Below are 19333 nucleotides of genomic sequence, written 5' to 3'. Positions count from 1 at the left end.
TGTTGTTCGACGCAGTGACGGATTGACGACGTTGGTGACAAGGATTCACCTGGGCACCAATTTTGTCTGACCAAAAAGACTCATGTTATGCTCTTGGGCAGGTGCTTGTGCATCTGACTTGTCAGACAGAAATAACAATAGGAGCCCTAGCTAACGCCCCGAACAGCGTCACCAGCCGTTATTAATAGGGGATCCTTTAACTAAGTGTTAGAGGGGTATTCAACGGCCGAGCTAAGAAATAATTAAACCAATCGCCCTGCCTGCGCGCGGGGATATCTTCGCGTTTTCATTGGCCTAGCATTTCCCCTGTCCACGACGCGCATCCGCGATCGCAACCACGAGTCCAGGCCACCTTTCAAGGAAATCTAATATCCCAAGAGTCCTCCAGCGTTCCAGAGGGAACTGCGGGATACACATGTCAACATGACAATCCTCTCATACCTCCGCGAACTGTACTCCCTGGACACTCTAGATACACGATTTACGAATTCCTCCTCGACGCCCTTGAAGTCCGTGAACGAGGCGCCCACCAAACAACCACCAAGAGATGGAAAGACACAACCCACTGATGCATCGCAGCCACGATGGAGGACTCTCGAGTTCAAGATATATCTGGTCATCTTCCTGTTTTGTGTCCCACAGATGTACTGGGCTGTAGTCAGTGTCTCGCAGCGTAAGAAACCCAGACCTCTGCACCCAAGCAGTAAGACGGTGGATTTGACAGAATGAAAACAATAGCTGATTCCCCCAATTACTCCAAATACGAACATCTCCTCTCTCCCGGCTGGCTTTTTGGTCGGAAAGTGGTACGTCGAGAGAAACACAACCCGATGTAGGTGATCTGCCAGGCTTATAAAGAGCGCAGGACAATTCCGACGGCCAATATGCTAGCTTTCGAGACAACATCCCATCTCTAGCAGCTCTCGTTGTTTTGCATCCTCTCCTGCGCAAGGCATATGAACGTCTCAGCCTTCCCAACCCACCAGCTTCCAATGGCAGTGCCAATTCGCACTCTCCTGTCAGCCAGTCGACCGCTGAATCCCGGCTTCGACACCGGCTGACTTTCGACTTCGGCTCTGCATTGATCTACATTCTTGCATTGAACGGTTCCTCGATCTTTAAAATCCTAATCATCCTTTTCATTAACTTCAAGATTGCCACAGCTCTTCCGCGCCCATGGATTCCGATAGCGACGTGGGTGTTCAACATCGCAATTCTCTTCGCTAATGAACTTGGTCAAGGCTACCGATACTCGGCCATGGCCAAGGCCCTCGTGCCTTTCTTTCCCGGTGCCGTCCATTGGGGCGAAATCTTGGATTCTTATGGAGGGCTCAATCCGCGTTGGGAGGTCCTTTTCAATATCACTGTGTTGCGGATGATTTCTTTCAATTTTGACTACTATTGGTCGTTAGATCGTTCAAGAGCAGGGAGCCCTGTCGAGGTATTGTTTGTAACTCTCACGCTTCGACTGCGGTTGCTGACAATGTCAAGAAGAAGCAACTCGATCCCTCGACGCTCTCCGAAAGAGATCGAGTCACCATGCAGGCTCCGGCGTCAGCCTATACCTCATTTCGTACATACTTCGCCTATGTGCTATATCCGCCTCTTTATCTGGCTGGCCCGATTTTGACTTTCAATGACTACATCGCCCAATCCACCTATCGAGCACCGTCCATCACGACGAAAAGAACCACTCTCTACGGCATTAGACTTTTGATCACAATGTTTTGCATGGAGTTTCTGATACACACGGCTTACATGGTTGCCATTTCAAACGCCTCACCGAACTGGTCTGCATATACGCCGTTTCAACTCAGCATGCTTGCTTACTTTTATCTGCACCACATCTGGCTGAAATTAATGATCCCTTGGCGGTTTTTCAGATTCTGGGCTTTGGTGGACGGTATTGATCCACCTGAAAACATGCTTCGCTGCATGAGCGACAACTATTCTGCTTTGGCTTTCTGGCGCGCGTGGCACCGGAGCTTCAACAGATGGACGGTTCGCTACGTCTACGTGCCACTTGGAGGCGGACCTGGAGGGGGAGCAGGCAAAGTGCGCGGCATACTCAATATGCTGGCGGTCTTCACTTTTGTGGCCTTGTGGCACGATATTCAACTACGACTCCTGGTGTGGGGTTGGTTAGTTGTGCTTTTCGTGTTGCCGGAAGTTCTCGCGACGATGGCGTTCCCGGCATCAAAATGGAAGACTCGTCCGAATGCATACCGCGTCATTTGCGGGATTGGGGGGGTCATCAATGTTCTGATGATGATGACGGCGCATCTGGTTGGTTTTGCTTTGGGCTTGGATGGGTTGACGGGACTTGTAAATGGCATTGTTGGCAGCTGGCAAGGCGCGCTCTTCATGCTCGGCGCTTGTTGTGCCTTGTTTGTCGGCGTTCAGGTGATGTTTGAGCATCGCGAAGAGGAGAAACGAAAAGGAATCAGGCTGAAATGTTGAGACCGGGCGTGGTCTTCTTCGTGGAACGACCAGCGGCGACTCTACCTCGCACTGCCCGCTATCCTGCGCTCCGACGAGAAATCACAGCACGATTGGAGAGCTTCAAGAACTCAACTGCATCCACGGTGTTGTCCCATTGCTGACTGCAGGGCTTCCGCTGAGCAGCAGCGAGCTTCACGTGACAATCTAGCTCTTTCGTCCGAACTTGTCGGCCGAGAGATATTTGTGGAGCGGCTTAACAATGGGCTGACCAAGATGCAGATGAAGCAAATGAATAGAAACGGCTGCTATAAGCTTTCGCTAAACGAACCTGACGTTGGATTCTCATTCAGCATTTGGGAAAATTGCAAAATGCGGTCGCCCTTGCGGCTTCGATGCTTGATATAGATGCGGCCGCGTGCTATACGCCCTGATTACTTATGTGAGAATTTCGTCACGACGAGGTATAAGTGAGAATGATTTCCCCGCTGTTTTCTGACCAGCTGATGCGGACTTGGTCAGTAGGTGGATTGTTGTACTTTACTTGACTCCAGATCTGGATTGACAACAGAAGTATTTTCGATCCGAAGTGCTGCCCGAACAATGTCTATCCAGGTATGTCATAGTTGGATCGCGACGGCATACAGAAAGCCTGACCAGCGATGCTGACGGATCACTGGTCTCCGGTCCAACAGAGTACGAAGGAGAGCCCTTTACCGGCCAAGCTGTTCAACGAGAAGGGCGAATTGCAAAGACCGTCATCTCAGTTCCGCAACTGGATCTCTCGCGAACCGGGCGCGAGGTTTCCTCCCGAAAAGGGGCGATATCATCTCTACGTCTCGTACGCGTGTCCATGGGCCCACAGAACCCTGATCGTCCGGAAACTCAAGGGCCTCGAGTCTATCATTTCTGTCACGTCAGTCCACTACCACATGTCCATCGTCGACAGCTGGCGCTTCGTGGATCCCGATGAATCCTTGCCAATGGAGGACGTGACGCCGGATCCTTTACATCCAGACTTCAAACGCATGAAGGACCTCTACTACCACGCCGAACCCAACTACACGGGTCGCTTCACGGTCCCCGTGCTGTGGGATAAGAAGACGGAGTCCATCGTGAGCAACGAAAGCAGTGAGATTATCCGCATGTTGTATACAGAGTTCGATCAACTTCTACCTGAGGAGAAGAGAAAGGTTGACCTCTATCCGGAAACGTTGAGGGGGAAGATTGACGAGGTCAACGGGTGGACTTACGATAACATCAACAACGGCGTCTAGTGAGTACAGCGCTCCTTTCTCCTTGTCTGTCAATGTTCAGACCGCTTCCTCTCTCGCAATAGAAGTAAAGAGACCCAGAGCACTGACACAGCCTCCCACACGCAGCAAATGCGGCCTCGCCCAAACCCAATCCGCATACCACGATGCCGTCACCTCACTCTTCGCCTCCCTGGACCAAGTCGAACAGCATCTCGCGTCCGCGTCCAACGAGGGACCGTACTACTTTGGGGCGAGGATCACAGAGGCCGACGTGCGCCTGTACGTGACCATCGTCCGCTTCGACCCCGTGTACGTGTCGCTCTTCAAGACGAACCGCGCCATGATTCGCACCCACTACCCGCACATCCACCGCTGGGTGAGGCACCTCTACTGGACGGTTGCGGCGTTCGGAGGCACCACCAGCTTCGCGCACATCAAGGGCCACTACTTTACCAGCCTGACCATGTTGAATCCGAGCGGCATCGTTCCCGAGGGGCCCGTGCCGGATATTGCAGAGCTGGGCGACGACTAGGACATGAGCCCTTGAAGACGATGGTGTAATGAGAAAGAAAGGAAAGGAGGAAACCGGAGGATCAGTGCCAGCTATCCATCCTTTGTCGATTCTGGAATTGAGGTTACGGAGGATGAATGGCAATTTTTCGGCCACGACATATCCGACCAGTTGTCAGGAAGAGGTCCACAGCCCCTTGGGGATCGCCCAAAAAGACTAAGAATCCTGTCATTTCATGACAGATCTTGGACCTCTTAGCTTATATGCTTGTCATTCATGACAATTATCCCCTCCTCCTAGGCGGCTCGCCCCCGAGTCGCATAGGCAGGTCCGAATAAGTACTCCGAGACGTCGACTCTTGGGGAGGACACAGACCCCGCACGCACGGCTCGCCAAGTACGCACAAAAGCTACGTAATCCGAAAAGCCATAAAAAACTCATGTCTTTTACGCGGATCGAACCCTCGCCTACCGTGCGTAGCTCAGTACGGGAGCACAGCGTACCTATACGTCCCACGTGTAGATCTCAGAGACAGGCTCCGCATGAAATGACAGGATAATGTCAGGAAGAGGTCCACAGCCCCTTGGGGATCGCCCAAAAAGACTAAGAATCCTGTCATTTCATGACAGATCTTGGACCTCTTAGCTTATATCCTTGTCATTCATGACACCAGTCCAACCCACTTTACCCATATGAAAGGGAAGGGTCAAGTAATAGCATCCAGATCGACAAATGCTTTCACCATTCGTCGTACACGTCTTGAGTCGTGGCCATTCGCTTTATGTAGAATATGCAAGATCGCACCAGCATATTCCTTGACATACATGGTTGGCAATCAGTATATATCCCCTGCCGATGTAGCATTAACTGATTGATGAACTCGGATTTACATACATGCGACATACTGTATGTACTCGGTACACACATACCAACGAAACCCTCGCAATTTCGGAATCCACATAGTGGCCGACCCCCAGGGCCCCATTTTCTCTTCATGCAACTATATGACAAGGACTGGGTTTTAGCAACCACACAGCCTCGGATTTATGTTTGCGGTCGGAGGTAAGTACTGTTGGAGCTAAACTCCGGGCTGGTGGTGTTCAGAGAACCATCGCGTAAGGGGGAAAGGGGGAGGGGAAGGGACATTCCATGGAGCCGTGTTCGTTGCTCTGGTAAAGGAAAAAAACTAACCTATCATAGGCAACGTAGGTAACTCGTATAAAAAGGGGCAGGTATCTCTGGACTATAGGGGAAAAATCGAAATGGAATGTTTCTATAGCAGCAGGTTTTATAACGTCTTGCGTCGGTTTGAGATCAGGTCCCGAAAGCCCAGCGTCTCCTCCTTCCCAAAGCGAACGAGAGTCACAGTGCAACGGAGGATTCAGGCAAGACAGCTCAGTTCCAACAGAATAAACAACAGCAACATGGCACACTCATTCGACTTTTCGACCACGGGGACGTCCGTGGCAGAGATGTTTGCCCTCGCGATCAAGGGCAGGACCATCCTCATCACGGGCGTCAACAAAGGCGGTTTGGGAGGCAAGATGGTTGAGATCCTCAGCGCCCACGCGCCCAAGACGCTCATCCTCGCGAGCCGCACGCCGTCCAAGATCCAGGAGATCATCGACGAGGCACACTCAAAATCGCCCGACACGACGTACATCGCCGTCCCGCTGGACCTCTCATCGCAGCAGTCGTGCCGTGCCGCAGCCGCGTCCATCATATCCAACGCCCAGGTCGAGCAGATCGACATCGTCTTCAACAACGCCGCCGTCATGAGCATTCAAGACCGCCAACTCAGCCCCGAAGGGATCGAGCTGCAGTTCGCCACCAACCATATCGGCCACTTCCTCTTCACGAACCTGCTAATGCCGAAGATCCTCGCGGCCGCACAGTCGAGTCCCACGGCGGGCCGCACGCGCATCGTCAACGTCTCCTCGCGCGGCGTGGCCTACAGTCCGGTCCGTTTCTCCGACATCAACTTCGACAAGGAGATGGGCAGCCTGCCGGAGGACGAGCAACCTAACTACGCGGCTCTGGCCGCCACCGGCCGTCCGGTAGAGCTCACCGAGACGTACAACCCCACCGTGGCGTACGGGCAGTCCAAGTCCGCCAACGTGCTCTTCGCCTTGGGGCTCACGGCGCGCCTGTACAAGAAGCACGGCGTGCTGAGTTTCGCCCTGCACCCGGGCGCCATCATGACGGAGCTCAGCCGCCACTACCCGCCAGCGGCCCTCGCCGCCATCGTCGAGAAGTTCCAGGCCGAGTTCAAGAGCGTCGACCAGGGCTGCGCCACGTCCTTGGTCGCGGGGCTGGACCACAGTCTCGCCCCCGCCGACCTCAGGGACGGCAGCGGCATCTTCTTGAGTGACGGACAAGTCACACCGGCGCCGGCGTGGGCGCAGGATCCGAAGCTGGCGGAGAAGCTGTGGGAACTGAGTGAGAAGCTGGTCGGACAGAAATTCGAGTATTGAGAGAGATTTCAGCTTGGCCGGAGTCGGTGTTCGCGCCAAGGCGCTAGTCACACTAGGAAATTAAAGTTGTGCCACTAGCAGACTCTAAAGCGCTATACAAGAGTCAAGCCGATTGGCTGGCCAGCGTTGTGTCCACAGACCTGAATACCTCGCTCCCAATAAGATTTTCCCATGCTACTTTGTTGTCCATTTTCGTTCTCATATTTCAATCAAAAACTAGGAGAGCCCAGGCGTATTTCAAGAAATTCGTCCCTGCAAATTTTGGTACCTGCTTCACGCCCCGTAGACCTCCTTAACGGCCCTCCAGCTGGGGGTCTCCCCGAACCCGCTGGGCTGCGTGATGACTTTTGCGCGACACCATTCCTTCAGCGTGTCGATACTATGCTCTCACCCGTACCCGGTTTCTTTAGCTCCTCCAAAGGGAATCCCCAGAATGTTCCGGAAGTAGTTGTTGACGTAGACCAACCCGACGTCGACCTTTTTCGAGAAGCGCCAACACCTCTCGCTACTCTGGCTGAAGATGATGCTCGTCAGGCCGTACCGGGACTCGTTCACGATGTCAATGGCTTCGTCCTCCGTCTTAAATGGCGTCACTGTCACGAGCACACCGAACATTTCCTCCTGGGCGATCACCATGTCTCTCGTGACGTCGGTGATCAGGGTGGGCGGCACGAAGAAGCCGTTCTGGCAAGCCGGGTCGTCGGGCAATTGACCCTGGGCCGCGATCTTGACTTTTCCTTCTTTCTCGAGGTCCTTGGCCTTCTTGAGGTATCCGAGGACCCTCTCTTGTTGTGCCTTGCTGACCTGCGGTCCCAGGTGGGTGGTTGGGGACAGACCGTTTCCGGACTTGAGGTTCTTCACCCCCGCAGCAAGTTTGTCGCAGAATTGATTATACACCCCGTTTTGGACCAATATTCTGGATGATGCCGTGCACGCCTCGCCTTTGTTGAAAAATGCCCCTTCGAGAGCATACCCAACTGCGCGATCGAGATTCTCGACGTCATCGAAGACAACGAACGCATTCTTCCCCCCAAGCTCGAGCACTACAGGCGTCACAGTCTTCGCCGCTGTCTCGGCCGCCTTTGCTCCCGCCACAGTTGACCCTGTGAAAGACACCATCTTGACAAGGTCGTGCTTGATCAATGCCGCAGGGACCTCCGGCCCAAGGCCTGGCACAACCTGAACCACGTCCGGGGGCAGGACTTGGGAGATGATCTCACACATCCGGAGCACCGTCAAAGGAGCCTGTTCCCCGGGCTTGATGATCATGACATTCCCCGCCGCCAGGGCTGGAGCCGTCTTGCCCCCGAAATGGATTGGTGGCCAGTTGAAGGGCAGAATCCCAGCACAGACGCCGAATGGCTCATAGATCACCGTCGCGTTGACGCTGCCTCGCTGGTAGAACTCGCCCGGCAGCTTGTCACAGATACTGGCAAAGAACCGAAAGATGTTGACGAGAAAGTTGATGTCGAAGGACAGGGCATCCTGCTTTGGCTTGCCATTCTCCAGGCACAACAACTCGGCCAGCTCGTCCTTGTGGGGCTCCAGTGCGTCGGCGCATCTGAAGAGAAAGGCGCTTCGCTCCGCTGGGGAGCGCCACCGCCAGTCGCTGTCGTATGCTTTCTGGGCACTTCGGACGGCGGCGTCGACTTGAGAAGGTGTCCCCGCTTGAAGATGGGTGATAACCTCACCGGTCGCTGGGTTGTGGACGGGGAATCGGAGGGACGGGTCGTCGGATGAGTAGCGCACGTTTAGTGTCTCTGGGTACGTCGGAGGCATGGCTCTTCCCGGGATTGGAATAGAGTGAGAGAGCCTGTTGTTGTACAGGTGATGGCTAAGATTGTCCCCGTTTCCCTTGTGCTTGCTGGGAAATCAGCAATTGTTCATGGCTCGCATCAGCACAGGCGTCATGACGTCTGCCGATCATGAGATGAATCTGACACTGCGGAGAGCAATCGGCTGCTACCGTCTATATTCGGAGTAATACCCACGGGCTTCTGTTTTATCCAAACGCCATGCATTCTCCAATTAGATGTCTGGTTGCTCCGCACCAGTTCACCGCATTACATGTCCAGCAAGGCATATAGCCGGAGACCCTTGTCGTCCTCTCTGGGGCATGGCACGTGGATATCATCGGTGCTGCGTGTGCGCCGCAGTGCTTAAAGGTTGCTCTACGGCCCCAGGAAGTTAAGACGGGAGATCCGGCTAGTAGTACGGCTGCTGGCTTAAGTTGGTTCCTTCTTCGAGTATGGTTTAAAGCTTGGCGAGTAGCTGCTTCTGACATCGCATAAAGAATCTCTTTCCACTCTCCGCTTCTTTTCCAACATCTTTGTCCGCCCCTTTCCACCTCCGCCCGTCCCCGATATGCCTTTGTCGTGCTTGCCACCGCGCCACCTGGATTCCTCTATGCTACATCAGGCCCACCATCCTGATGCCTCAGTTGCTACAATAAATGCTGCAGTGCGATGGAGCTGGTGGTGCTCAGGCTGTGTTCGTGGGATCAACGCCCCTTCGTGGATATCTCGGTCTCTGTGATGGCCCTCGGAATCGGCAAGGCTTCCCAATGGAACAGCCTCTAGAATACTGTAAGTAGATACGCGGGTGTGATGAGGATCTTTGTTGCTGCGTATTCCATGGAGCTACGATCGACAGCCATTCAAGCCCGGCACTATGAGACATCATTGTCTATCCAGTATGAGCGAGTCGGCCGGTCGGACCACTCTGCGACATCCCCGAGAGATCTGTCTGCTTAGTGGTTCACATATCCTTCTCTATGGCCCGCGACAACGACCTCAATGCGCTCTGTCTCAAGCCGTACTTGGGCATATTGTTCTACCGTATGGATCCTGATGAGTGATCTCCAGCCTGGCCGGACTGGTTCGAGCAAAATTCATCAGTATCAGATGAGCATCACACAAAGCAGGTGAAGAAGACCCTTGGCAACATTATTGTTTAGTCTGGCTATTCGCAATAGTGGCGATACTGACCAGATATTCCGGCAGTTCATCCACAGCAGCCATGACTCAGTCATGACTCGGTTACGAGTACCTGGCATACTCAGGATCTGGTGTTGGACTACGCGGGTAGAAGTCCTAGCCATCCCAGGTGTTTTATTGGCTGGCAGTATATATTTCCGCCCTGGACATGTTTACATAAGTGCCACTAGTTCGTCAAGCTTTTGTCATCGACCGGCCGCGCTATTCCATAAGCTGCTAACACAACTTCTGAAATAGGTATAGCGGTCGACTGCTAATGACCACAGTCTCGACTCTCGACGTCGCTAAATCCATCGCGACTTGGCTCAAAGACCAGCTCTTGATGGCACGAGTCCTCCTCTTTTGCTCTGGCCTTCTTGGCTGCGCCGGGTGATTCAAGATTACAATCCTACAGCCACGACAGCTGACTAATGGGCGTCGAAAGGCCATCGACTTCAGATAGAGGGAATTTTTGTCAATGGCCGCCGTCACTACTACCACTTTGCAGGATTTCTGTGATATTCTACCTACCTCTGAGTTTGGCCACCTTTCCACCTTCGCTCCATGTGTGATAGTCCCGACCTTAACTATGCAGTACGAGGTTCGTTCTGGGTAAGTCTAGCTTCTGCACCTCTGCACCTCGGCTTACATATCGTGATCTGGGACGGGGCAGCTGCTGTCGGGCTCTACCAGGAATGCACATTGGGCCGGGGATGTAGCGTCCACCTACCTTCTGGAGCTGATTAAGGGTCGGCTAATAGCTGAACTCGGTAAACTGTAACATGAGATAAGAGGGTGTGGGGAGGGGCTCCGGCGGTTGCCGACCTGGCCGCCCAACCACTGCACTCGGTACAAGGCCGGTTTTACAGAGCCTTACCGACGGACCAGAAACGGCAAATTCTGCTGGATACAACCCAGGCGGATCGGCCAGACCTGCAGATATATATCCATTCCCGACACGAATCGCCAAGAGCGCCTATCGAAATCCAGCAGGGGGATGAGATTAGGATTTGGTCAGCATAAAGTGAAGACCTCTGCTTCACGACGTAGGGCTCGGTGGACTTGCTCAGGTCTCCCACCGCCACATTTGATTTCAGAGTGCCTTGCAAAGAAAAAGAGGGTCGCCGTCTGTGCGCAGTTCAAACCCTCGACTCTTGAAAAGACGTGGCTACTATCTATTTGCGTTCTCGATCAAGGACGGACAATTCCCCCACGACGATGGAAAAACACAACCATGCTACTTCTTCGGAAGTCAAGCTCGACTATGGCTTGCCCCCTGGAGAAATTTCGGAAGTGCAAACGGGTGACGACTTGACTGTGTCGCCGTCAGAGTCGAGGGAGGTCTTGAGAAGGATCGATCTCTGGTCAGTCGTGAAGAACATGAATCTTCCCCCAACGCTGACCTTGTTCGGGTCTTTAGCGTGATTCCCCTGATGGGATTCTGTTATCTACTGCAATTCATGGACAAATTGGCTCTGAGTTATGCGGCTCTGCTGGGACTGTTGGACGATTTGGTAAGTGAGAGGCACCCCGTGAGCGGACATCTATGCTTCAAATATATTCCTTTCTTTTTCCCATAGGCTTGTGCGTGCTGACACAACTTTTTCTATCAACCAGAACCTCCACGGCACCCAATACTCCTGGTGCTCAGCCATCTTCTATTTTGGATACCTCGCGTGGAGTTGGCCCAGCTCCTACGTTATTGTCCGCTTTCCCTCGGGGAAATACCTCGCCGTCACAGTGTACGAGAAATGTTTTCTGGTCTCGAACTTCTGGCTTCCTCCCCGTCCCCAAGTCGCATCTTGTCTTGTAACTGTCCACCTTGTGACCCATGCACGCGAGTCGCAATCACAAGGCAACCGGCTGATGTATGTCAATCCACAGGTGCTTATGGGGCGGCATTCTCATGTGCCACGGTGCCGTTCACAGTTTTGGCGGACTCATGGCGGCACGTTTCTTCCTGGGTGTGGGCGAGGCCGCCATAGCCCCTGGATTTTCTTTGATCATTAGCATGTTTTATACACGCAAAGAACAGCCTCTGCGGTAAGCACCGATGACTCCATCCGCACTCCTCTCCTGGTGTCTGGGGCGCTGCGATCCCATTCGACTCAGCCGCCGGCGGTTGAGCCTTCTCCCCGGTCCACGAAACTGACGAGATATCCGCGATCACAGACAAGGTGCTTGGTTCGTTGGAAACTCCTTCGCAAGTATTTTTGGCGGACTGGTCGCGTACGGCATCGGCGAGATCCAGATGCCCGCCATCGCGCACTGGCGTCTGCTCTTCCTCATCCTCGGCAGTATTACCGCGGCATATGCTCTGCTATTATACCTGTTCCTCCCCGATGCGCCAGACAAAGCCGTCTTTCTCGATGAAAAGCAGCAGCAAGTCGCCCTGAAGCGCACGATCGAGAACAAGACGGGTTTCAAGGACAACGACGACTTCGTCCCGGCCCAGGTCATCGACGCCCTGACCGATCCGCAGCTGTGGCCCTTGGTTCTCTATACTATCTCAGTCAATCTGGCCAACGGTGGATTAACCAGCGTGAGTCCCGTCTCCCTTCTTTCGCCGTTTTTCCGACCGGGCGACGCGCCTTGGCCTTTTCCAGAGGCTCTTACCTCTGGAGCCGTGCGCATGCGTCGCAGCCATCTGACGAAAGAATGCTGACAACGGCCGTCCAGTTCGGAGCACTTGTCATCAAAGGCTTTGGGTTCTCAACCCTGAAAACTCTTCTGGTTCAGATGTCCCAGGGGGCGACGCAGCTCGTTTTCATCCTGTTGACTTCGACTCTGGCCACTCTCCTGCCGTCAGCTCGGCTGGTGCTCATGATCATGAACACCCTCATCGCCATGGCAGGCTTGATTATGGTATACGAATGTAAAAGTCGCGCGGCGCGGATGGGCGGACTGTGTCTCGGAAGCGTCTTCGTGGCCAATATCCCCCTCTCGCTGAGTCTGATAAGTTCCAACGTCGGCGGCTTCACCAAGCGGTCTGTGACCAGCTCCACCCTGTTTGTCGCCTACTGCATCGGCAACATCGTGGGCCCGCAGTTCTTCCAGTCCAGCCAGGCTCCCAAATATCCCGTAAGTTCACCTCTAGTCTAAAGCCCTACATTTTGTCCCTATAAAATGGAGTTGTTGACATCTCTATCCTTTGATTTAGACCGGCATCAAGGCTGCACTTTCGGGGCTAGCCTTAGGGGCCTGGTTTCTCGCCTGTCTTCTTGCCTATTACGTCTGGGAAAACGCACGGAGGAACAAGCGGCACGGACCAAGCCAGAGACTGAGCGGGAGTGACGCTCTACGGGAAGATCTGTCGGGCAAGACAGATCGGCAGCTGCCTGATTTCCGATATGTGATTTGAGATGATACCCGGTCGGGAGGTCCGTGCTGCTGCTTGTGATGGCCTTGAACACTGTAAGATAGCAGCGTGTTCGAGGCAGATATAGGTAGTGGAGGACCGTTGCCACACATTTATTCCCTGCCAGAGTGGAGCATTTCTAATATGGAGAATGCGTGTGGACAGTTCGCCGTATACCTAAAGACTGCACCATCCCTTTGTAGGATAAAATCCCCGAGAAGTGTCGGGAAACACAACCCTATCATCATCGTCCATAAACGTAAATACTTTCCTTTCCCCCTTCGCGACATATGTTTTGCCCTTCGTTGTCGCCACTGCCGTCGTCTCCTTACCGCCTGGCAGTCTTCTTCTCCTTCTACGACAAATGAAGCGCACGGGCTGGCAGAGGTTTGTCGTGCTTCGGGGTGTTGGGACTTTAGCTTGGGGCTTGCGCGGACAGCTGGCTGTCAGCCCAAGATATGGCCGGGCTGCAATAGCTGGAGGCTGTCATCGTCCATGCACCAGACCTCCAGCTGCCTTCCGGATACATGCTCTCCGCCGATTCAGCACGCTTCCGCGGAGACGATACAACAACACCAACAACGACGACGATGAAGATGCCGGCACGTACAGTGAAGCGGACTACGAACACGCGGTTATCTCAACATTTGACCTCTTCTCCATCGGCATCGGCCCCTCGTCATCTCACACCGTCGGACCCATGCGCGCCGGCAACATCTTCGTGGCCGATCTTGTGGAAGCTAACCTGCTGCAGCGGGTCGAAAAGATCCGCGTGGCCATCTACGGCAGCCTGGCCCTGACGGGCGAGGGACACATGACGCCGTCGGCCCTGCTGCTCGGCCTGGAGAGTGCCGACGTGGAGACGGTGGACACGGCGTACGTGCCGAAGCGGTTCGCCGAGATCAAGTCGACCAAGAAGCTCTTCCTGGGCCAGGGGCTTCCCGGCGGCCCCAGGGGTAAAGAGATCACCTTCGACTACGAACGCGACTTCATCTGGGAATGGGGCAAGAAGCTGCCCTTGCACAGCAACGGCATGCGTCTGATGGTGTTCGACGCCCAGGGCGACATGTTGGCCACGAATGACTTCTTCAGTGTCGGCGGCGGCTTTGTCGTCAATGGTGCCCTGTCGAACAATGCAGAGAACCAAGACCCGGCCAACAGCTCCCCCACACAGTCCCACGATCTGGTGTCGCCAGATGCGGGACATCATCCGGCAGATCTGAGCGAGAACATGTACTACAAGGAGATCCGCCGCGCAGACGCCGCGGGAGATCGGAAAACTGGGCTCGAGGTCAAACTCCTGGACGGTGACGGTATGTCGGAGACGGGAGTCGAGGACACTGGAAGTGCCCTTTCGACAGTGTCCCCGACGGGCCCTGCAGACATCGAGCCCGGAGGCGACCACAACACGGCTACGACCTCACGCCAGCCTCGCTACCCGTTCCGCGATGCAGCCAGCTTATTGCATCTCTGCCACAAGCACAACCTGACGATTGCACAATTGGTGTTCGAGAACGAGAAAAGCCATGGGTCTTCCGAGGAAGAAATCTACCGGAAGCTCTTTCGCATCTGGCGAGTCATGGACGACAGCATCCTCGAGGGTGTTCAGGCTCCGCTCGACTCGACTTTGCCCGGCTCCCTGAAGCTGCATCGACGAGCTCCCGCACTGTACCGGCGGCTTACGAGAGGTCTCTACCCTGCACACACCCAGGGAACCCAAGACGTCGAACATGTGGGATCCATCTCTCCTGCAAAGACGGGCGATGCCTCCCTCCCTCACCCGGCAGCCACGGCGGTGGCTCGGGCACCGAATCGCATGGGCCTGCGACGGGTTCCCCGCGTCCACGGCGCTCTCGATCATCCCATCCCACCGCCTCCCGTACGTCGCACGACGTTCCCTGCCATGGACTACTTGACCGCATACGCGATTGCCGTTAACGAGACCAACGCGGCCGGGGGACGAATTGTCACGGCTCCGACGAACGGCGCCGCGGGTATCATCCCCGCCGTGCTCAAGTACACGATCGAGTTCATCAGCGACGATCCCGAACGGGACGTGCCGACCTTCCTCCTCACCGCCGCGGCCATCGGCATGCTGTACAAGCGCGGCGCGACCATCTCGGCGGCCGAGGGCGGCTGCATGGCAGAAGTCGGCGTCGCGTGTTCGATGGCTGCGGGTGCGTTTGCGGCGTGCATGGGGGCGAGCCCCGAAGCTGTGGAACAGGCTGCCGAGATCGGCATCGAGCACAACCTGGGCCTGACGTGCGACCCCATTGGTGGTCTTGTGCAGGCGCCGTGTATCGAGCGAAATGCCCTGGGTGCCATCAAGGCGATCTCGAGTGCCAACCTCGCTCTCAGCAGCGAAACCGGCACGCAGAAGGTCCGGCTGGACGATGCCATCCGGGCCATGCGCCTGACCGCCCGAGGGATGAGGAACGAGTTCAAGGAGACCAGTCTGAGCGGATTGGCCACCAGCGTGCCGTTTCATATCCCTGTCAGCGTCCCTGATTGTTGAGGGCATCTCAGTGCCTCAGGCCTTAGGCTAAAGGCTCAAGATCTTGGGCATTGCCCTGCTGTACATGTCAATAATGTGCATCGTGGGCCAGACGGATAGAAAAGGGTCATGATCAATGTAGGAAATCTCGGAGGCACTACACACTTCTTCCACCCGTCTATGGCCTGGTCATAGTCGCCTCAGGACGGGTCGGTGTTCTCAGGGTGATCTCTATGAGACCCCATAGGTCATGGCAGCAGCCTCACGATCAGCAGGGTGAGATGGACGAGGAAGACTGCAGCACGCTGGGCTTGGCTTGACTGGTGGCAGGGTGCCAGAGGACCACCTACTTGAGCATGGCGCCGTGTGAGACTGCCGGGGAGCTCATACTGACCGAAGCTACTCTGTACAGCGATCAGCATGACATGTGGACCTGTATCAGCAGAGGTAGTTGCAGATGCTGAAGATGATCGTCTAACAAGCAAGGGCTTTCTGCCTGCCAAACAGATTTGCCAGCTTGAATGGAATGAGTGTGCTTGATATTGTTGTGGGCCGCAAATGACCCATTACCGTGTCTAGCTGGATGTGCACATATATATATACATATATATACCTAGAACTTCTTATGTCTCGCCAACGTTTGCAGGGCGCTAGAGTCCTCGAATGCGATTTGATCTGAAATCTAGAGCAAGTTCGCGGTGAATCCTCCTATCTTATCTGACATGTCCTCGAGGCGCCTTGGTCGAAATGGTGTGGCACCAAAATACCCGTTCGTAGCCCTCTGAGGAGCCGACGGCTTAAGATGCTCCGAGAAAAGCTTCGAGAGGTATTGGCGGAGAATGCTCTAAGATGAAGTCGGATGGAATATGTGTGTATACCCAAATCGGAACGGGACAGCGATCCGTCATGACGTCACAGGGCATCACACCCAGTAGCTCAGAAGCGACTGGCATCATTGATCTGCGCCCGAGTAAATCAAGTCGCCCTGGAGAGATGACGAGCTCCAATCGCAGTTGCAGCAAAGTCGGTGGTTGAATGATGAATGACGATGGTTTGCTGCTTTTTCTGCTTCATAAGTTCTCTCGTTCAAACTTCCCCCCTTCTGCATCCTCACAAAACAGTACAAGCAGTACCATTGATTGAACAACTCTAGGACACTTACTGCTCCGGTGACAATACAGACAGAGCCCGACACTGAGGAATCGCTATTCTACCCAGATTTCCAGCACCCATCCCGCACCCTCAACATGCCTCCCCGTCTCCGTTTCCCTCGGAACCTCCAATCCCTCTCACGTCCACTCTTTCCCGCCAACTCCCCCTTTCGGGCCCTCTCCACGACCCCCCGCGCCTTTGCGGCAGATCAAGACCCCGACCGCCACCCTCACCCCCAGCGAGACGCACAATTAGACCGCGAGAAGATGGACCCCGAGCCGTCCGAATACTCCAAGTCCGGCACCGACGACACCTCTGCGGCCAACGAAGAGGCCGCCTTTGACCCCAACATCACCGATCCCCAAGAGGCCAAGCGGAAAGCGGTTGAGGGCAATGAGGTCAATCCGCTGGATGCAAGCCCGGCCAACCCAGAAATTAGCCAAGGGACGGCAGAAGAGGAGGGAGGAGCCAAGAAGAAGATGTCCGAAGGCGGTGGTGGGAGAAAAGGTGGTGGAGAGGCGGGGAAAGGTGAACAGAGCACTTGAGATGCCCCGAGACTTGCAATCCTCGGCGTCTTCAGACGGTGGAAAAGCTGCGGCAGTCGTGGAACATTTTACGTACTGGAGTGGGCATATTCATGAATAAACAGACGGAGTCAGTTCAGTTCGTATTATCCTTAAAACAAAAAGCAGAGATGGGTATCTTTGATTGCACCGTCCAGTTCATCCGACACTTCAGCCTCGATCGCGACAAAACCACTCAATTACCCTCCTTCCACTCCTTGAGCCCAAGCTGGATAATTTCTTTTTGGCCAATCACCCACACCTTGTCCTTGAGCTCTCCCTTTTCGGCCTTGATCGCGGCAGCAATCGCCGCCTTTGCGATGACATCCGCGTCCTGGGCCCAGACGTCCTTCAGGGACGAATGGAGTTTCCCCAGTCCCGAGGCCACCCCTTGGAAGAGGCTCTCCACAAAGCGGTGTTCTTGACGCTTGCCCATGATGAGGCCAGGGCGCACGATGATCGTGTGGTCAAAGTCCAGGTCCTTGACGTGTTCTTCGATCTCGCCTTTCATCTTGGGGTACGCGAAAAATGAGTGGGGATCGGCACCCCCCGCGGAAATCAAGACGTAGGTCTTCGTGCCGGCCTCTTTGGCGGCTTTGGCCAGCTCGATGTTCAAGTCGTGTTCGAGCTGGTACTGCTTATCGAAGCCCCCGGCCGCGGCACGCGTCGTGGCGAGACCACAGAAGAGGACCGACGCTGGTGGGGACAGCGACGAGATGTGACCGGCCCACTTGGTGGTGTCCTTCTCAATAAACTCGTTGACCGGGATGGATTGGCCTGTGGCTGCTGGGGGAGGTCGTCGAGCAATGACCTCAATGCTGGAGAACTGAGAGGATGGGTTGGTCCTCAGAGTCGACAGGATAAAAGAGCCCTGTTCTCTGTGTCAGCAGATAGGTACCTGTGACGGGCATGCGGATGGAGATGGGACATACTACGAGGCCCGTGCTGCCGAGAACAAGAGCTTTTGCCATTGTTTTGACCTCGATGGAATATCAACGACAGTTTGAATGATGGTGGATGATAGTGGTGGTGGCTTTCAGCACTTTTGAGAGATTCCCTTCCCTTGTGTTGCTAACATATAGAGAGACGTGAGGCGCACCAGTTCGGCCGTATCTGATGCTGCCGTAAAGGCTGCAACCAGAGGCGTGGCAAGCTAGTCCAAAGACGGTTAGATGATATTGGCCACAAACATGTCGTTGCCTCCTGGTTTTGGATTCGATCAACTGAGGGTAGAGTACGAGGTAGATATCAACTACTACTGGAGTCATCCTTCCTTTTCTGGGGCTGATAAGGGATTCTCGCATGCTTGTTCCTGTATCACTCTTGTATACTCGGTATATCATCGGACAGCACTTGAAATATCTTCAGCTCAAAAACACACAGTCATGTCTTTCGACCTCACCGACCGACCAACCTACGAGGAAACAGCTACTACGCCACTCCTGCGCCCTGGCAGTCATGGATGGCATCTGGTTCCATTATTTCCTTCTCTCTGGTCGGCCTCGTATCTCCTGAATGGGACTAGATGATGTCTGCACAGTTTTCTCACCTGATATCCGTTGGAGCTCATTGGCAACGACCTCTGATAACAATACACCATCATCGCTATTGAAAATAGCACTACCAGAGACATATGGACCGCCAGGGTGCCTCCACAGAACATTTCGATGACACAGACCGCGCCCGAAGTGTCGGAGTTCTCATCCTCACCAGGGGCTGAAGGCACCTCGATCGACAAGGCTCTGCGTGGGCGTCACGTGGGTACCACTTCCTGTGACTGTACTCGATGCAATGAGCATCCTTGTATCACATCGCAAAATCAACTGACGAGCACTCGCACCGTTATCGGCCAGTCTTCGTGGTGACACTCCCCCCCATGGCACTCTCAACGGGCAAATCCCCCATTGGTGGATGCAACCTTCAGCCTCGCGCCACGTGACGGTGATCCAGATCTTTTTATTTGGCGCTAGTGGAATTGCGTGATCGAGCCTCCACCAATTTTTCCCTCCGACTGTATGTTTTCTGGCTGCCGATCGATAACGCAATTCAAAAAATGAATGAGGTGCATGGAACTCGGTCGGCAGTCGGTCCTCGACCGTTCTATTCATTGT

General features: G+C 54.5%; 8 protein-coding genes across 8 annotated transcripts; 6 read left to right on the top strand and 2 right to left on the bottom strand.

The window, feature by feature from the left end:
• Positions 1-423: 423 nt before the first annotated feature.
• On the top strand, positions 424-2460 carry AYL99_01273 (hypothetical protein; the record flags this gene model as incomplete). The annotated part of the gene is made up of 4 exons (XM_018832789.1): positions 424-673; positions 739-806; positions 866-1441; positions 1492-2460. 4 exons carry the CDS (start codon positions 424-426, stop codon positions 2458-2460), a joined length of 1863 nt encoding a protein of 620 aa, XP_018698668.1.
• Positions 2461-3042: 582 nt separating this feature from the next.
• On the top strand, positions 3043-4227 carry AYL99_01272 (hypothetical protein; the record flags this gene model as incomplete). Its single annotated transcript, XM_018832788.1, has 3 exons — positions 3043-3054; positions 3135-3715; positions 3822-4227. The coding sequence occupies 3 exons, from the start codon at positions 3043-3045 to the stop codon at positions 4225-4227; spliced, it is 999 nt and encodes a 332-aa protein (XP_018698667.1).
• A 1403-nt stretch (positions 4228-5630) lies between these two features.
• Positions 5631-6680, top strand: AYL99_01271 (hypothetical protein; the record flags this gene model as incomplete). The annotated part of the gene is made up of 1 exon (XM_018832787.1): positions 5631-6680. One exon carries the CDS (start codon positions 5631-5633, stop codon positions 6678-6680), a length of 1050 nt encoding a protein of 349 aa, XP_018698666.1.
• Positions 6681-7067: 387 nt separating this feature from the next.
• On the bottom strand, positions 7068-8459 carry AYL99_01270 (hypothetical protein; the record flags this gene model as incomplete). The annotated part of the gene is made up of 1 exon (XM_018832786.1): positions 7068-8459. The coding sequence occupies one exon, from the start codon at positions 8457-8459 to the stop codon at positions 7068-7070; it is 1392 nt and encodes a 463-aa protein (XP_018698665.1).
• A 2414-nt stretch (positions 8460-10873) lies between these two features.
• On the top strand, positions 10874-13016 carry AYL99_01269 (MFS transporter, ACS family, allantoate permease; the record flags this gene model as incomplete). The annotated part of the gene is made up of 7 exons (XM_018832785.1): positions 10874-11019; positions 11076-11169; positions 11273-11397; positions 11540-11698; positions 11828-12197; positions 12335-12736; positions 12816-13016. 7 exons carry the CDS (start codon positions 10874-10876, stop codon positions 13014-13016), a joined length of 1497 nt encoding a protein of 498 aa, XP_018698664.1.
• Positions 13017-13377: 361 nt separating this feature from the next.
• Positions 13378-15528, top strand: AYL99_01268 (L-serine ammonia-lyase; the record flags this gene model as incomplete). Its single annotated transcript, XM_018832784.1, has 1 exon — positions 13378-15528. One exon carries the CDS (start codon positions 13378-13380, stop codon positions 15526-15528), a length of 2151 nt encoding a protein of 716 aa, XP_018698663.1.
• A 1226-nt stretch (positions 15529-16754) lies between these two features.
• AYL99_01267 (hypothetical protein) lies at positions 16755-17204 on the top strand (the record flags this gene model as incomplete). The annotated part of the gene is made up of 1 exon (XM_018832783.1): positions 16755-17204. The coding sequence occupies one exon, from the start codon at positions 16755-16757 to the stop codon at positions 17202-17204; it is 450 nt and encodes a 149-aa protein (XP_018698662.1).
• A 214-nt stretch (positions 17205-17418) lies between these two features.
• On the bottom strand, positions 17419-18193 carry AYL99_01266 (hypothetical protein; the record flags this gene model as incomplete). The annotated part of the gene is made up of 2 exons (XM_018832782.1): positions 17419-18093; positions 18155-18193. The coding sequence occupies 2 exons, from the start codon at positions 18191-18193 to the stop codon at positions 17419-17421; spliced, it is 714 nt and encodes a 237-aa protein (XP_018698661.1).
• Between the last annotated feature and the right edge of the window lie 1140 nt (positions 18194-19333).

Source organism: Fonsecaea erecta (assembly GCF_001651985.1).
Source record: "Fonsecaea erecta strain CBS 125763 chromosome Unknown Scaff1, whole genome shotgun sequence".
Classification (NCBI taxonomy): domain Eukaryota; kingdom Fungi; phylum Ascomycota; class Eurotiomycetes; order Chaetothyriales; family Herpotrichiellaceae; genus Fonsecaea; species Fonsecaea erecta.
This window is presented reverse-complemented; position numbering and strand designations above follow the sequence as displayed.